At 46.9% G+C, this 17,770-nt stretch overlaps 1 protein-coding gene across 1 annotated transcript in view; it reads left to right on the top strand.

Moving 5' to 3' along the window:
* Nucleotides 1-1,282: 1,282 nt before the first annotated feature.
* Nucleotides 1,283-17,770, top strand: part of LOC120916589 (dickkopf-related protein 3-like) — a 136,086-nt gene continuing 119,598 nt past the window's right edge. Inside the window, exon 1 of the mRNA XM_040327642.1 lies at nt 1,283-1,568. Within this exon, the coding sequence (XP_040183576.1) occupies nt 1,434-1,568 (135 nt within the window). The 5' untranslated portion in view covers nt 1,283-1,433. The remainder of the gene's footprint in view (nt 1,569-17,770) is intronic.

Here is a 17,770-nt window from a genome sequence, read left to right as displayed (position 1 = left end):
AGTCAGGCAAAAGTCTGCAGCGATAATCAGTGTATTCTGATGGCGAGGAAGTCTTAGCTATGACTAAGCACTAAGCATTAGTGCGAAACGCATCGGATATGTGTTCTTGCTGTGGCTTGTAGTGCTTTTTTTATCAATAAAGGCAACCAAAAGTTTTTTTTGGGGGGGAGTGCGGCTGTCTAAATATTTCTTTCCATTTTTAAAGTCTAAGCACTATCAGAATACAAAGGCTCAGTAGGGAGGATTCCCCTACCCACATCTAGGCCCAGATTCACAAAGCACTTACACCGACGTATAACAAGATACGCCAACGTAAGTGCAAATGTGCACCGTCGTATCTGTGCGCTGGACCCACAAACTAAGATGCGCCTAAAAACAGGCTTCATCCCGCCAACGTAACTTGCCTAGGGGTGGGCGCACATTTAGGCTGGACGCATGGTGGCGCTCCCATTGATTAGCCATTCAAATATGCAAATGAGTGAAATACGGCGATTCATGAAAATACGTGCGCCCGACGCAGTGCGCGTAAGTTGTACGTCCGGCGTAAAGTTATTCCCCATAAAGGAGGTGTAACCCAGCAGCAGACATGCAAAGGTCTGCACCAGGGAACACAAGCCGGCGTATTTTACGTTGGACGTGTCTGGCTGGGCGTAGGTTACGTTCACGCCGTACGCAGTGATCCAGCGCAGTTTAGGCAGTTGTTCCGACGTGGTTGTGAGCATGCGCAGGGGGATGCGTCCACGTCTCGGCGCATGCGCAGTTCGTGATACGTATCTGTCTGGCGCTCGGCCCATCATTTGCATGGGGTCACACCTCATTTGCATGGCTCACGCCCACTTCCACCTACGCCTTCGAAACCCAGCGCAGCGTTGGGAGCACTGGCTTGGTGAATTCCATGCTTGCCTCTCTGCGCTGCGTTGGTGTAGCGTACATTGTTTGTGCTACGGCGGCGTAATGTGCGCACGCTCTCTGTGAATCTGGGCCATAGTGCGGAGAGGAAAAGAGTATTTTTTTTTTCATTTAACCTGGTGGTTGAACGCAAAAAAAGACTCCGCTATGGACAGCTTACTAGGTGAAAAAGGAAATAAAAGCCTAAAAAAGGGAAACTAGTGCAGCCACCACATCTAACAATAGGGAAAACAAAATAAATGTGATTTTTGCTTTTGGGTTTATAATCAATTTAACAGTTCATAAAATGTTTTCTCGCACCTTTAGCATGGCTATATGCATGCAATAATAGTTAGTACCCACTAGGGGATGCTCTAGCCTAGAAGGTTTTCTTCATTATCTTCCATTAGAATGCAATTTCTTTGAATGGCTGTACAACATTATACTTGTACAGAGAATCGCTGCTAGCTTTTCTCATCAGCACCCTGTTCTATCTTTCATATGCAAGATAATTGACAATCCATTGCCTGCCATCCAGCCCAGCAATGACTGTTCTGCTGCTGGCTTTCTTTGTCATCATTGTGTGCACAGCATCCGCCCCTGCCTCCCTGTCTCCTGAGGACCACAGCAGATTAGATGGGGGCAGGAATGTTATGGAAGGATTCAACATCTCTAGCCAAGTAAGTAGCATTTCAAACACCATAATGTATTAACTGACATAATAGGTTGATCTGAATAGGTGAATTTAATTTCCTTTATTAGGATAGCTTGACTGTTTGTAAAACTACATGCAAGCTCTTTCGAGGCATTTTGTGTAAAGGGAAATTCCTTATAAGGATCACTTCATAACCATTGCTAGTTTGAAATGAATATCTATTTAGAAAAATGATAGGTGAGTAGTAATCTTTTCTGAAAGTGGTAGTAAAGTCTTGATATACACATGTACCTATAGGTAAGGTTATAATGGAGCTTACTTATAAGTACTATGATAATCTTCTAAACATTGGCCCAGATTCAAGAAGCAATTTTGCCTGCGTAACCATAGGTTACACAGCGCAATTGCTTACTTGCTCCGGCGTTACGAATGCTCCTGATTCAGGAACATCGTAACGCCGACTGCAGCCTAAAATCTGCGTGGCATAAGGTTCTTATGCCACGCAGATTTTAGGCTGCATTCTTGCGATGACCGCTAGGGGGGCGCTCCCATTGTGCTCAGTGTATAGTATGCAAATTGCATACTAACACCGATTCACAATGTTGCGCGGGCCCTGCGTACGCAAGTTACGGAGTTTCCACACGGCGTCTTTAGCGTAAGGCTGCCCCTTCTAATAGTAGGGGCAGCCAATGCTAAAGTATACCCGCCGTTCCCGCGTCGTGAAATTTGAATTTCACGTCGTTTGCGTAAGTGATTCGTGAATGGTGCTGGACGCCATTCACGTTCACTTTGAAGCAAATGACGTCCTTGCGACGTCATTTGCCGCAATGCACGTCGGGAAAGTTTCCCGACGGCGCATGCGCTTTACGATCGGCGCGGGAACGCGCCTAATTTAAATGATTCCCGCCCCCTGCGGGATCATTTAAATTGCGTGCTCTAGCGCCGGGCAATTTTGCCGGCGCGCCCTCGCAATTTTACGTAGCTACTGCTCCATGAATCGAGGGCAGCGGAGCAAATTTGCGGGGGCGCAGGGCAAAATCGTTGCCCTGCGCCTCCGCAAAAAAAGCGCAATTCTCTTTGAATCCGGGCCATTGTTTAGAAGGTATTTACTCCAGCTGCAGCTGGTGAGGTCACCAGCGCATGCACAGTTTCTCTGCATTCATGGCATACTGTGTGTGTGTGGTCAATCCAGAGAGCGATGTGCTGCAATGTCGATTCCTGTATGCATGCGCAGGAGTGACGTCATCGCAGCCCAGTCATTCAAACGGCCAGAGCCAAACCAGAAAGAAATACCGGGCATAATTAGAAGTGCTGCCAGCGGTGATAGCACACTACTGAAGGGCTCCATTTAAAAGGTACGTTTGTCATAATGTGCTAGTATGTAGTATACGTTAGCACTTTATGACATAAGCCTAAAAATTGGTAGAATTTACTTTTGCTTGAAAGCTACCCCGGCTCTTGAAAACAAACTATAGCTCCATAAACAGCATGTTCTGCTACTAATACAGTCTAAACATAACACTGTAAAAAGCCATGTTGCACAGGCGATTATGTCACCAGCAGTGCTATGACAAGGTCATCTAGAGCCCAGGGCGAACATGCCAGATTGCACAACCCCTCCCCCCCCCAAGATGTATGAGCATTATGTGTCAGCAAAAATATATCCACACAAATCTCTGCCCCCCTGCTGAAATCCCTCTCAACACAAATTTTTGCCCCCCCCCCAAAAAAATTACCCCTTCTAGCACAAACCCTCCACCCCTAAAATTTCCCCTCTTAGTATACTTCATCTCCCCCTCACTTTAAAATCCCCCCTTCCAGCACAAATCTCCCCCCCTCTTTCCTCCCTACACAAATCCGCCTAAATCACAACTCTTTGAACCCCCCCACCACCCCAAATTCCACAAAAAGACATGGATGAGCAAGTTTGGGGTGGAAGAAGTTGACTGGCCTGCACAGAGTCCTGACCTTAAACCCGACAGAACACCTTTGAGTGGAGACTGCGAGCCAGACCTTCTCGTCCACATCAGTGGCTGAACTCACAAATGTACTTCTGGAAGAATGATCAAACATTTCTATAGACACATTTCTAAACAGTGTGGACAGCCTTCCCAGGAGATCTGAAGTTGTTATAGTTGCAAAGGGTGGGCCAACTCAATATTGAACCCTATGGACTAAGACTGGGATGCCATTAAAGTTCATGTGTGTGTAAAGGCAGGTGTCCCAATACTTTTGGTAATATAGTATATTTATGGAAGAGTTTATACAGGTTCTTGTGTACCTGAACAAGATTTCCAGGAAGAATTTGCATGTTTAAATATTAACTGATAAAACCTTAATGGACTAAAATAAAAAAATAAACTCAAAGTGATGTCCAGACAGTATTGCATTTTTAGCGATATGATGCAATTCTGCACTGGTAGATGGATATTATGGGATACAGAACCTAGTGGACAATGAAAGTACGAAGACGGTCTTCTTGATAGATTTGACAGCAAAAGACAGGCTTCTTCAGTAAGGGAAAACTACTTGCCTAATTCCCTATTACATGTGATTCAAGAAAGCCAGTTGTGCAAAGCAGAAAAAACATAGAGCTTGATCGCTGATGCCATCCTTGTTCACAGTCCTGGTGTACACACACGTGCTTTCCACATCGTAACTAAACATTTGTAGAGGCTGTCTTCATATAGTTGCTTGTGATTTAGAGTGAGTGCCTGAGCAGTAGAGATGGGCCGAACACCCCCTGGTTAGGTTCAGGCCAGAAATCTCAAACATCACAAATGTTCGGACCTGAACCGTGAACCCTATTAAAGTCTATGGGACCCGAACTTGAAAAAATAAAAAGTCCCTATTTTGAAGACTAATATGGAATTTATTTGCCAAAAAAAGGGTGTGAGGGGCCCGGGTACTGCCCTGGGGGACATGTACCAATGCAAAAAAAGATTGTTTTAAAAGAAGCAGTGATTTTAATGATGCTTAAAGTGAAACAATAAAAATTTAAATTTCTTTTAAATATAGTGCCTGGTGGTCCCCTTAATCTGTATGCAAAGTGGAGCACCTGCATCGTGTATAGAACCTGCTGCAGTAAAACTGACATTTATAAAGAAAAAAAATACATTTATATTGATTTTCCCTGCAAGCTTTCTTTATTTGGACAAGCTGGAATATAGATGCTGGGCATGTAGATGTCAGGGAGTAGGGATGAGCCGAACATCCCCCAGTTCGGTTTGCAGCAGAACATGCGAACAGGCAAAAAGTTTGTGCGAACACCGTTAAAGTCTATGGGACATGAATGTGAAAAATCAAAAGTGCTTATTTTAAAGATTTATATGCAAGTTATTGCCATAAAAGGCTTTAGGGACCCGGGTCCTGCCCCAGGGATGTTTTTTCGGGAGCAGTGATTTTAATAATGCTTAAAGTGAAACAATAACAATTAAATATTCCTTTAAATATCAAACCAGTGTCTATAGTATGCCTGTAAAGTGGCACAGTTTTCCTGTGTTTAGAACAATACCACAGCAAAATGAAATTTCTAAAGGAAAATAAGTAATTTAAAGCTTGCGGCTGTAATATATTGTTGTGTCCCGTCAATATAGATGAAAATCATTGAGAAAAAACGGCATGGGTCCCCCCCAGTCCATTACCGGGCCCTTTTTGATGTGGGGGGGCCCCCATGCACTCTATATTTTGAACAACAGTATATATATTATACGGCCTGCCCTATATACTCTGCAGAAAATTGGGCCTTAGGTGTTGGTGGTACCAGAACACTGTAAGTCCTCACAGTTACTCTTGGTGAGCACAGGAATGGACCCTGCTGTGAAAAACTATATCAAAAATTGTAATTGCATGCTCCTGTTAAACAGGGGCAAAACAATTGGGCCTTTGGTGTTGGTGGTGCCACAACACTGTAACCCCTCACAGATACTCTTGATGGGCGCAGGAACTGGCCCTGCTGTGAAATATTAGATCAACAATTGTAATTACATGCCCCTGTTAAATAGGAGCAGAAAAATTGGGCCTTTGGTGGTGGTGTCACAGCACTGTAACCCCTCACAGATACTCTTGTATCTTGTATCTTGTATACTCTTGTAGGAACGGGCCCTGCTGTGAAATATTAGATCAAAATTTTTAATTACACATACCTAACTTTTGAACTTCAGAATGAGGGACAAATGAGGGAGTAAGTGAGCTGTGGCACGCATAACAGCAAAATGTGGGTGTTGCCAAAATCTTAATGGATGGAGGGTCTTAATGGGTGTAGTTAAACAAAAACCAGCTCTCTCAGCAATTTCCCCTGGCTCTCTTACAAATGCCCCCCTCCTCTCTTACTAATGCCCCCCCCCCCAGCTCTCTCACCAATCCCCCCTTTGTTACTAATTCCCCCTAGCTCTCCCACCAATTCCACCCCCATCTCTTACTAATGCCCCCCCAGCTCTCCTACCAATTTCCCCCCTCCACTGTTACTAATACCCCCCCCAGCTCTCCCACCAATTCCACCCTCCTCTATTACTAATGCCCCCCCAGCTCTCCCACCAATTACACCCTCCTCTATTACTAATGCCGCCCCAGTTCTCTCATTAATTCCCCCCTCCTCTGAGTTTTGTTTAACTAAGACCCTCCATCCATTCAGATTTTGGCAACACCCACATTTTGCTGTTACGCGAGCCGCATTCTGAAGTTCAAAAATTGGGAGGTATGCAACCATGCTCATTTTAAATGAATGCCTCACCTTACATAGTTAGTCAGGTTGAAAAAAGACACAAGTCCATCCAGTTCAACCACAAAAAATAAAAAAAATAAAAAAAACACAGTACAATCCTATACACCCAACTCCATACCCACAGTTGATCCAGAGGAAGGCAAAAAACCCCAGCAGAGCATGATCCAATTTGCTACAGCAGGGGAAAAAATTCCTTCCTGATCCCCCGAGAGGCAATCGGATTTACCCTGGATCAACTTTACCTACAAATCTTAGTACTCAGTTATATTCTGTACATTTAGGAAAGAATCCAGGTCTTTCTTAAAGCAATCTACTGACCTGGCCAGAACCACCTCTGGAGGGAGTCTGTTCCACATTTTCACAGCTCTTACTGTGAAAAAACCTTTCCGTATTTGGAGGTGAAATCTCTTTTCCTCTAGACGTAAAGAGTGCCCCCTTGTCCTCAGTATTGACCGTAAAGTGAATAACTCAACACCAAGTTCACTGTATGGACCTCTTATATATTTGTACATGTTGATCATATCCCCCCTTATTCTCCTCTTCTCAAGAGTGAATACATTTAGTTCTTCTAATATTTCCCCATAACTGAGCTCCTCCATTCCTCTTATCAGTTTGGTTGCCCTTCTCTGCACTTTCTCCAGTTCTCCGATATCCTTTTTGAGAACTGGTGCCCAAAACTGAACTGCTTATACCAGATGAGGTCTTACTGATGATTTGTACAGGGGCAAAATTATATCTCTGTCTCTGGAGTCCATACCTCTCTTAATACAAGAAAGGTCTTTGCTCGCTTTGGAAACCGCAGCTTGGCATTGCATGCCATTATTGAGCTTATGATCTACCAAAACCCCCAGATCCTTCTCCACTACAGATCCCCCCAGTTGTACTCCCCCTAGTATGTATGATGCATGCATATTCTTAGCCCCCAAGTGCATAACTTTACATTTATCTACATTAAACCTCATCTGCCACTTAGTCGCCCAATTAGACAGAGCATTGAGGTCGGCTTGTAAATTGGAAGGACGTTATTCCACTGCATAGCTTGGTGTCATCTGCAAAGACAGAAATGTTACTTTTGATCTCAGACCCAATATCATTTATAAATATATTGAAAAGTAAGGGTCCCAGCACTGATCCTTGGGGTACACCACTGATAACCTTGGACCATTCAGAGTAAGAATCATTAACCACGACTCTCTGAATTCTGTCTTTTAGCCAGTTTTCTATCCATTTACAAATTGATATATCCAATCCTGTAGACCTTACCTTACACATGAGCCGTGTGTGCGGAACTGTATCGAACGCTTTTGCAAAATCCAAATATATCACGTCCACAGCCACGCCTCTGTCCAGGGTTTTACTTACCTCTTCATAAAAGGAAATCAGGTTTGTCTGACAACTTCTGTCTTTCATGAATCCATGTTGTCTGCTGCTTAAATAGTTTTTTCCCAGCAAGAACTCATCCATGTGGTCTTTTATTAAACGTTCCAGTATCTTCCCAACTATAGAAGTTAAACTAACAGGTCTATAGTTACTTGGTAAAGACTTTGTTCCCTTTTTAAATATGGGCACCACATTGGCCCTGCGCCAATCCAGTGGTACTATTTCTGTCTTTAATGAGTCCCTAAATATTAGATACATTGGCTTTGAAATGACAGAGCTCAACTCACCTAGGATCCGTGGATGGATGCCATCAGGTCCAGGTGCTTTATCCACCTTTATTCTGTCTAAATATTTCTGGACCATATCACTTTTGAGCCATTGTGGATTTGGGGCTGTGTCACTCCCACCCCCATTTTGGACATGAGCTCCCCTTAATTAAAGGGCATTCTTCTTGCTGAATCCATAGCAAAAAAAGGTGTCCCTGGAAATTTTTTCAAATGTTGGAAACTATGCTGGATGGACGCCCGCCTGCCCCTGGCACCAGGAATGTCATTGGCCTTCCCCTCGCATGACAGGAACTCTGCTACACCCAGGCATCGAGAATTCAGTGCAGCCGTACTGCCCGGAAAACTGCACGGTCACTCCTAAATACAAAAGCCAGGCTTCTGTACTAGAAGTGACAGCAAGGAGAGAAAGACACAAGGCTAGCACCGGCTGAAAAAAAAAAAGCCCTGCCTGGGGAATGGTGTCTCCCGGTGCGACCCGCACCCCCGTCCCCCATAGCAACACCACTGCTGGTTCCGCTTACCTTCCACAAGACGCTGAGAGGCAGGATCAGGGCAGTTGAGAGCTAACAACCGGTGACTGCATTGGGGGCAGAAGCAGAGATTTCTATCAGGAATCCTCATGTGGTGCTGGGTGTGAGAGCACACATTGCACCCATTGAGGATACAACTACTGAGTGGAGCCCAAGGCTTGAACTTGTTCCAGCTCTGGGCTCCCGTACTTTAGCCCAGATCCGTGGGACCCTGGGACTTACTTCAAATCGCGGGAAGGTCCCACGGAATCCGGGACGGTTGGGAGGTATTTGGTTGTAAAAGAGCAATATTGTTAACCTATTGTACAATTTAATTTTAAAATACTGTATACAGGGAGCTTTAGCAAAATAAAATATAAACACAGCCAAGAAGATATTGTTTATTAATAAAATTATTTATGTATTTGCTTAGCTAGCTACAATGCTCACTCTGTACAGTCTGTATACAAAGTGCAGCAACCAAACAGCTCTTGCAGAGAATACAGTTATATACACCAGATACATTTGTATAAAATATTTAGATAACCATTTTTGACACTGACTTTTCTGCTGTCTTGGAAAACCTGTTGTAGTTGCTGATGGGTTGTGGCTTTTTGTAGGTGATCAAAATTCTAGTTAAGACCATCAAGTGTACAACATAGTGAATGTGGAACAGGGGTCAGGAGATATAAGGTACAATATACCGTAAACAAGCAGGGGTCAGGACTATAACATACAACAAAGTGTATGCACTGCATTGGTCAGGAGAGTATATGGTGCAGGAGACAGGACTATAATGTACAACATAGCGAATGCAGTGCATGAGCCAGGAATATAACGTATAACATAGTCTATCCAATGCAGAGGTTAGAACTGTGTAAGATACAGCCCTGTGGTCAGTAATATTTTGCCCCTTACTGCTAACTAGTGGGAGAAAATATGGTCTGTGTGAGAAAGTGGTGTAATACCCCCCCCCCCCCCCCACACACACACACACACACATACACACACACATACACACACACACATACATTTCCATCATAAAACAGATGATTTCTCTTTTCTTCTCCCAAACGTGGACCCCCAGTGCCTGCTTGTGTGTGGGGGTGCATAGTGAGGACTGCGTGGGTGTACAGTGTAGATTGTGTGGTGTGGGCAGGCAGCATCTCAGCTTTCTCCCTTTCCCCGGCTCTTTCACCGCTTCTTTGACCTCCACCCATCCATCAGAATTAATGTGCTTACATTGTGGAGTCTCTCAGAAGCTAGAGATAGGACCACAGATACCAGGGTGCCATGATGAGACTCTGTGGCTTACGCATGTATTTTCAAATGTGTGCAGACTAAACCCCTGTTTTAACACATGCTGTTAGATAGGTTGATTTAGTTGTCACTGGGCTGGCCGGTGAGTAAAGCTTGGATCTTTCCTTGGATTTATCCTTGGTCTTGTTTATATCTTTCACTGCTTCCTCTTCTCAGCATCTGCTCTAATGCCAGACCAGGACCCAGATTCACTCCCTAAGGAGGCAATGCCCCCCGCCGCCACCTACATAAGCACAGACAGAGCAATGTGTTAAATAGCTTTGCAGTGGGGGAAGGATTTGGTGTATATGAATAAAACCCTGGATTTGCATCTGAACAAGCCACCATGAGATTTGAATAGGAATAAGCTATCACTGAATTTACATATGAAAGTACTGTGGGCACAATAAAGCTGGGTTTAGGCTGTTGGGTGGTAGTGAGATAGACAGACTCACCTAGCTTCATGCTGTGATTCCAGGACACAGCCTTTAGGGACAGCTGAAAATGTTGTATGCTATATGTAAAATGCAGGTGTGGCACCTGCAGCATCCTACAGAGTTCTCTCTGCCTATCACAATATGGCTGCACACATCATGACCTCATTTTGCAGTCGATTCATAAAATGCAGGCTGCAATAAGGAGCTTGTGGTGCCCATTGAGTTATTTTCAGTTAATACCACAGACTAGAGGTTTTATAAGACGTTGTGTGACTTTCACAGGTCACATGACTAGGCTCTCCTACTGGCTATCTTTAATTTTTTTTACAACTAATATTATATTTATCACCCTGTGCTTTATAATATTTGCACAACTTTTTAAAGTAAAGGAATGACCATGGTATTGGTTCAGCAGGGACCAGCAAAATTTTGATTATGTTGGAAAACTTGTGTTGATCAGTGGCTGCAGCCACTGATCAGTGTACTCTGACAGCAGTGAGTCCCGCTGTCAGAATACAATGTCTCGGTGAGAGGATACTCCATTCACCTTGTTTGTGTGGATGGAGGAACCTGTAATATATTTATTTTCATTCAGTCCTCAGCCTGAATGAAAAAAAAATTGTCTATGACAATTGTCTATGACAGTTAGCGTGCTGCTATAAATTATTGCAGCACGCTAACATTACCATATAAGTTTCCATGGTAGATAAAAAAAATCTTTAGATTTTTGTTAGGACACCTAGAATTATTTCAATAATACCTTTTATTTAGTGTCAAGATCAGTCATAAACAGTCCTGGGTATCCATGAAACTAACCAGCAATTAGAATTCTTATTAAGCAGGTAAATGCCAATCTTATTGTTACCAGGTCAGAAATGACTCATAACCTGTAAAAATACTTCTGAAGAGCATATGCTGCATCATTATGTAAATTACGTTTCGTCAAGTCTGTAGAACATTTGTCACAGGGAAGGAATGATTGTGATCATGTGACTGCTACTATTATTTATGAGCAAAAGTTGACATGACGATAATATATAGTTACTTAGGTTGAAAAGAGACACAAGTCCATGTAGTTCAACAGACAGAAAAAAAACTAACTATTAGAAAACCTCCATATACACAATTCAATCAAAAATGGGGGAGGTTGGGACTTTATATGAGATGCGATTTTAGCTCCACTCCTATTTTTCTTTTGTTTTCCAGTGCTCTCTTTTGCCACACCAACTATAGTTAGGGGCGGGCTTTAGGATATCACCTGTCCTCTACCTATTGATTAGCACACCTGGGCTCCCTTTCAGGAGACCTTAAGGCTGGGTTCACACTACTACACTACTTTCATCCTACTTTGCTCTGTGTTCAATGTTTCCCTATGAGAGCGTCTTGTAGCGTCCTACACAAGTCGGTCCGACTTTGAAAATGCTCCCTGTACTACTTTTGGTCCTACATTGATCCTACTTCAGGTCCATTGAATATCATTGAAGTCGGACCAAAGTAGTATCCTGTTCATGAAAGTAGGATGGATGTAGGACCAATGTAGGATAAATGTAGGACCAATGTAGCAGAGCAAAGTAGGATGAAAGTAGTGTAGTAGTGTGAACCCAGCCTAAATTCATAGTTAGGACTGCAGCTTTACAGAATGACGTGTCGCTGGCGCTGCAGCTTCTAAGGTAATTGCTTCAGCCGAGCGGGAGGCCGGGGCGGAATCTTCGCCAATGGCGGCGCTCGAGGGGCGGGGCTACGTGCAGTGATGGCGCCCGTTCCTCGCCCCTGCAACTGGGGACACCTGTGAGAGCGATCACCCCTGCAGCTAGGCCTGCGAACTGGGGGGGATTCAACGGGGGAGGAGCAGAGACACAGCCACGGGGCCTCTACCTGACAAAGCTGGCAGAGCTGGGATGGCGGTCTGGATGGCGGTCGGAGATGATGGCAGCCTCATGGTGCGGCACAGCAAGGCCCCCTCCAGAAGCAGCGGTCGCGGTGAAGAGTCGGTTGGGGGTGCACCGGGATGCCAGATGACCACGCAGATGGGGCCTTCGGCCTCCGGGCAGGCCGTGCCTGGGGGGCTTCCTTCGCCCGTGCTGCCTGACCCAGAGAGGATGTCGGACGGTGAGCTGTCCGGTTTGGAGGACGATGATCGCGGAGAGTCGTGTCGCCTGGGATCGGAAGAGCAGCTGCTGTGAGGGACGTGCCCAGTCAGCCCGGTAAGTCTACTTCATTTTCTAATGCCGATTTATCCGAAGTGTTATGTACTGTAGGTTGTTGGGGTCTGGTGCTGGGGGGCGGTTAAGAGTGTGGGCAGTCCTAGTGGGGCTGCCGGGGCCGCTGCTCCTGTGTCCGGGGGGGCGGGCAGTTCACCTGGGTTTTGGTGGATCTCTTGGGAGGGTTGCGTGATTTGCTGCAACATTTTGAGGTTCCAAGGCAGGGGCCAGTTCAGGTGGCGCCGTGGATGGGGGGCAAGCGGTAGGGGCTAGTTCCTCCGGGCCCGCGGTGGATTCAGTGGTCGGGACTCCTGCGGTTCCTCCGGCTCCAGTGGCGGTAAGTAGGGACACTGCTGAGAAAGCGGGGGGGTCTGGTACTACGGTCAGGTCAGACATAGTTCGCATAGCGGATGCAACGAAGTGCGAGGTTTACGTGTGCTTTGAGGGGCCGTTAGATGCGCACCTGAAACAGGAGGTGAGGGACAAAATCGGAAAGGGTGAGTATGTGGAGATTTTTTCCCTACTGCCGTTGGAGAAGTTTGATCTTGATAGGGTTAAGCCGGACAATTCTAAGAAAGATGACGAGGAAAAGCGACGGTACCGGTTGATACCCAGGACTTTCACGAATTGACTGCAGGCGTGCGCTATTTTAGCCAGTGTGATAGGGGAGAAAACTCCAGAACATTGCTCAGCATTGTTTTGTTACTTGGATGTGATTGGGGAGGAGCATAGAGTGTAGGGGGGGGAGCGCGTGGCTTAGGTACGACGAACAATTCCGCCAGCGGAGGGCTGTGCGTCCGTCTCTTAGATGGGATCACAAGGACATCAGCCTTTGGATGCGGCTTATGTCTTCGGCTCGGTCCCCGAACCATTTTTTTCGGGTTGACCAATGCCTCTGGACCGTTGACCGGGAAAAAATGGGGGGTGTGCTGGCAATTTAATGAGGGGTCCTGCAAGTTCAGAGGAACATGCCGTTTCAAGCACGAGTGTTCTGGATGCGGGGGGACTCACCCCGTGTCCCGATGCTTCAAAAAAGGGAAGCGTGCCGGGGATATTGCTAACAAGAGGGTCGACACCGGTGAGTGAGGGAGGAAAGCATGCGTTTTTTTCTAAATAGGTATCCTGACAGGGAGGCAGCAGCCCTGTTGGTGGCTGGGTTCTATGTGGGTTTTAGGATACCATGCTCACTGGAAGTTGTGCCGCCTGTGGCGTGGAACATGCGGTCGGCACTAGGGAATCCGGGGGTGGTTTCGTAAAAATTTGCGAAGGAGGTGGCATTGGGCCGCATCGGTGGGCCATTCCATGAGAAGCCGTTGCGGGAGTTGGTGGTGTTGGTGGTGTCGCCGCTAGGGGTGGTGCCTAAGAAGGAACCGAACAAGTTTCGCCTTATCTACCACCTCTCGTTCCCAAAGGGAGGGTCAGTTAACGATGCTATTGACCCTGAGGCGTGCACGGTGTCGTATACTTCGTTTGATGCGGCGGTGCATTGGGTATGGCGTTACGGTCAAGGCACACTCATGGCCAAGTCGGACATTGAGTCAGCTTTACTCCCGGTGCACCCGGACAGTTTTTGGCTGTTGGGGTGTTCCTGGGACGGGGCGTTCTACGTGGATCGGTGTTTGCCCATGGGTTGCTCCATTTCCTGTGCCATGTTTGAAAAATTCAGCTCGTTCCTGGAATGGGTCGTTCGGGACGTCTTGGGTGTGGATTCTGTGATCCATTACCTCAACGATTTTTGTTTGTTGGGCCTTAGGCCTCCAATGTGTGTGCGATTCTTTTGGCTACGTTGCAGCACATTGCGGGCAGGTTTGGTGTTCCGCTGGCCGGAGACAAAACGGAGGGCCCAACGACGGAGCTGGGCCCTCCGTTGGGCATAGTGATGGTTTCCGAAGTCATGGGGTGCAGACTTCCGTTAGACAAGGTGGAGGCGTTGCGGAGTGAGATTAGGGAACTAATAGGACCCCGGAAGGTGCAGCTGCGGGGTCTCCAATCCCTTTTGGGTAAGCTTAACTTTGCGTGTCGGATTATTCTGATGGGCAGGGTTTTCTGCCGACGGTTGTCGGCTGCTACCGCAGGAGTGCGGATTCCTACCTGTGAAGGATATGTCAGTGTAAATCTCCCTGCTTGGTTAAATTGTGGGTTAGAGGTAAATGGATTCATGTGTTACAAGCTATTGACATGTTAATGACCCTTCCTCAGCCAGCTCCCTAGTTCAAATGGTAATTGATTTATTGTGTGTGGGAAGGAGACCGGCCTTACTGTTTACAATGATTAGATAAGTGGCTCATGTTAATTATTCTGGTTGCTTCATTGTGGTCAGGCTGTTACAACTAGTATTTAACTCCACTGATGTCTTTATCTAAAGAAACGTGTCTGCAGGGTCGGCTCCGACTTGTCTCCTATAATCTGTATGGGAAACCCCACTGTGTGAGGGGGGCGTTCCTAACAGGCTGTAACCACATATAAGCTGAGTTTTTGTGTCAATAAAGTGTCTTGTTCCAGCAGTAAGCTTGGCATGTGTGGCTTTCTGGGCGATTCCAGGGATATCCCTCCTCGTGGACTATTGGGGTGATTTTCGTTATGGGAAGAAGGGAACGTTGACGGGGATATCATACCGATACCGTCACAAATTGGTTGGCAGCAGCGGGATCTTCCCTTCTACTCTCCTTTACACCCTGCTTAAAAGAAATACACTGAAAGAACTACTGGAAGTTCGTGGAAGGATTGCTAGCAACAAAACCAAGCGGGCCATCATAGCAGAATTAATGGAGCTAGACCAGGAGAACGGGATTGCAGCAACGCCAGCAGTACAAGAGATGGAGACACCAGTGATTCAGGAGGAGTCACCAACCAACAAGCTAATGAGAGAGAAGCTAGCGTGGTTCGGCCCGAACCCAACGCCGGATGTGGTGCTGAAAGTGATGGACATGTTAGTAAACGCAGAGCTACAGAAGGCTAAAGAAATAAGAGACACAGAGCTACAAAAGGATAAACAAATAAGGGACGCAGAACTACAGAAGGATAAACAAATAAGGGACGCAGAGCTACAGTTAAAACTGGCAGCAGTCCAACAAGCAGCCGCACCTTCTACGAACAGTGAGTACAGCACAGCAGACGCAAGGAAGATTCCGTTTAGCGCTTTTAAAGCTTTTGATGAAAAGGACTGTGAGATTGATAACTACCTGGCGGATTTTGAGCGACAATGTAACCTGCACCGAATAGCTAGAGGAGAGTGGGTTTCAATATTGTCAGGCAAACTGTCAGGCAAAGCTTCTGATGCTTTCCGGACCGTGCCAGATCAGGATATCCATAGCTACGCCAGGGTTAAAGAAGCGCTCCTGGCTCGTTATGCAGTAACCCCAGAGTCCCACCGACAGAAGTTCAGGGACTCACGCAAAACCACGAAAGACTCTTACGCAGAATGGGCATGCCAGCTGTCCCTGTCGGCCTCTAACTGGGTTAACAGCAGCCAGGCCACCACCGCAGAGGACATTTTGCAACTAATGCTCCTGGAGCAATTTTACAATCACATCCAGACGGATGTCAAAGATTGGGTGAGAGATCGCAGGCCCATGACTCTACCAGAGGCCGCGAAGTTGGCGGATGAATATGCGGATACTCGCAAGACAAACCAGGTCACACCACGGGTACAACCTCCACAACCAACGGCGCCCTCACACCCACCAGCCGCTAGATACCAACCGCCTAACAGACTGATGACATCTAGCCCTCGCTACCCACGCCAGGAGGACAACGAACAACGCTGCTTCCGGTGCAAACAGTTGGGTCACTTCAAGCAGAATTGCCCCATGAATGACAACACCAGGTCAAATTGGTCTCAACCTGGGTACCGCCCACCAGCAGCAGCCCATTGTGTAGACTCGGCTTGGGATCCCCAGGAGCTGGGTCAGGAAGAACCATTGGGCACCCCTTACGAAGCCCTCATGGTACAATCTGTTATTACGGACAACAGGGAACACCATTGTCAGATGGTCATGGGCGACAGCCATGAGCCGGAGGGGCCTTGGAGGGAGCTGGGCAGAAAGAGGCACCGCCAGCTACCCTCCAAGAAGAAGAGGTCCTGGAAGTCATATAACCAGCGGACCTGGGAGGAGAAGAAGCGACTGGAGGAGAGGGAGTCGCAGCGGGCGTCCCAGATGTGGGCCGAGATGTTCGCCAAGGGCCCACCGGTGGCCCCTTACACCACCACCCAGTTCCTGATGATGAAGGACCACGTGGAGAGCCTGCAGGACATGAGCAAGCAGGAGCTGATCCGTGAGTACATAGAGCTGGAGGAGTGCATAAGCCGCATGGAGGAGGAGAACAACCACCTGAGGTCACAGCAGGCTGACCCCCCCAGGCTCCATGAACTGGAGATGGAGCTGGAGAAGCTCCAAGAGGAGAACCGGCGGCTGCGGAGGGAGCAGGGGGTGGCTGACCTTATGGGGCTCTGAGTCCCCTTCCCCCCCCTCCGGACTCTGAGCACCAGTGCTACAGCATTTCAACAAATATAACTTTTTCTTTTTATGAATCTCCTGTGATTGTCACTTCAGAGCCATAACCTGCCCCCTCCCATAGCGGGACACCTAGACGGCGGCGCACAGACCCATTCGCTGTCTTCACACTGACTTCTGGTGACTTTGCAGATCGCACAAAGACTTGGGGACTGACCGGCGTGTGATCTGACGACCCGGTGGCATACCTGAGTCGGAAGCAGTTACCAATGGAGGTCAGTCACGCCAAACGGAGTTAACCTCGGACTAAAAGCTCTGAACCCGTCAACCCTACTGGACCAGGGAAGGTCCAACCGGGTTTGCCGGAGCAGGGAGAAAAAGGGGGGCCATTGTGAAGGATATGTCAGTGTAAATCTCCCTGCTTGGTTAAATTGTGAGTTAGAGGTAAATGGATTCATGTGTTACAAGCTATTGACATGTTAATGACCCTTCCTCAGCCAGCTCCCTAGTTCAAATGGTAATTGATTTATTGTGTGTGGGAAGGAGACCGGCCTTACTGTTTACAATGATTAGATAAGTGGCTCATGTTAATTATTCTGATTGCTTCATTGTGGTCAGGCTGTTACAACTAGTATTTAACTCCACTGATGTCTTTATCTAAAGAAACGTGTCTGCAGGGTCGGCTCCGACTTGTCTCCTATAATCTGTATGGGAAACCCCACTGTGTGAGGGGGGCGTTCCTAACAGGCTGTAACCACATATAAGCTGAGTTTTTGTGTCAATAAAGTGTCTTGTTCCAGCAGTAAGCTTGGCATGTGTGGCTTTCTGGGCGATTCCAGGGATATCCCTCCTCGTGGACTATTGGGGTGATTTTCGTTATGGGAAGAAGGGAACGTTGACGGGGATATCATACCGATACCGTCACACTACCCATTTC

The sequence above is a fragment of the Rana temporaria genome, chromosome 10, assembly GCF_905171775.1.
Source record: "Rana temporaria chromosome 10, aRanTem1.1, whole genome shotgun sequence".
Classification (NCBI taxonomy): domain Eukaryota; kingdom Metazoa; phylum Chordata; class Amphibia; order Anura; family Ranidae; genus Rana; species Rana temporaria.
The sequence above is the reverse complement of the archived record's forward strand: the minus strand, read 5'-3'. Positions and strand labels throughout refer to the sequence as shown.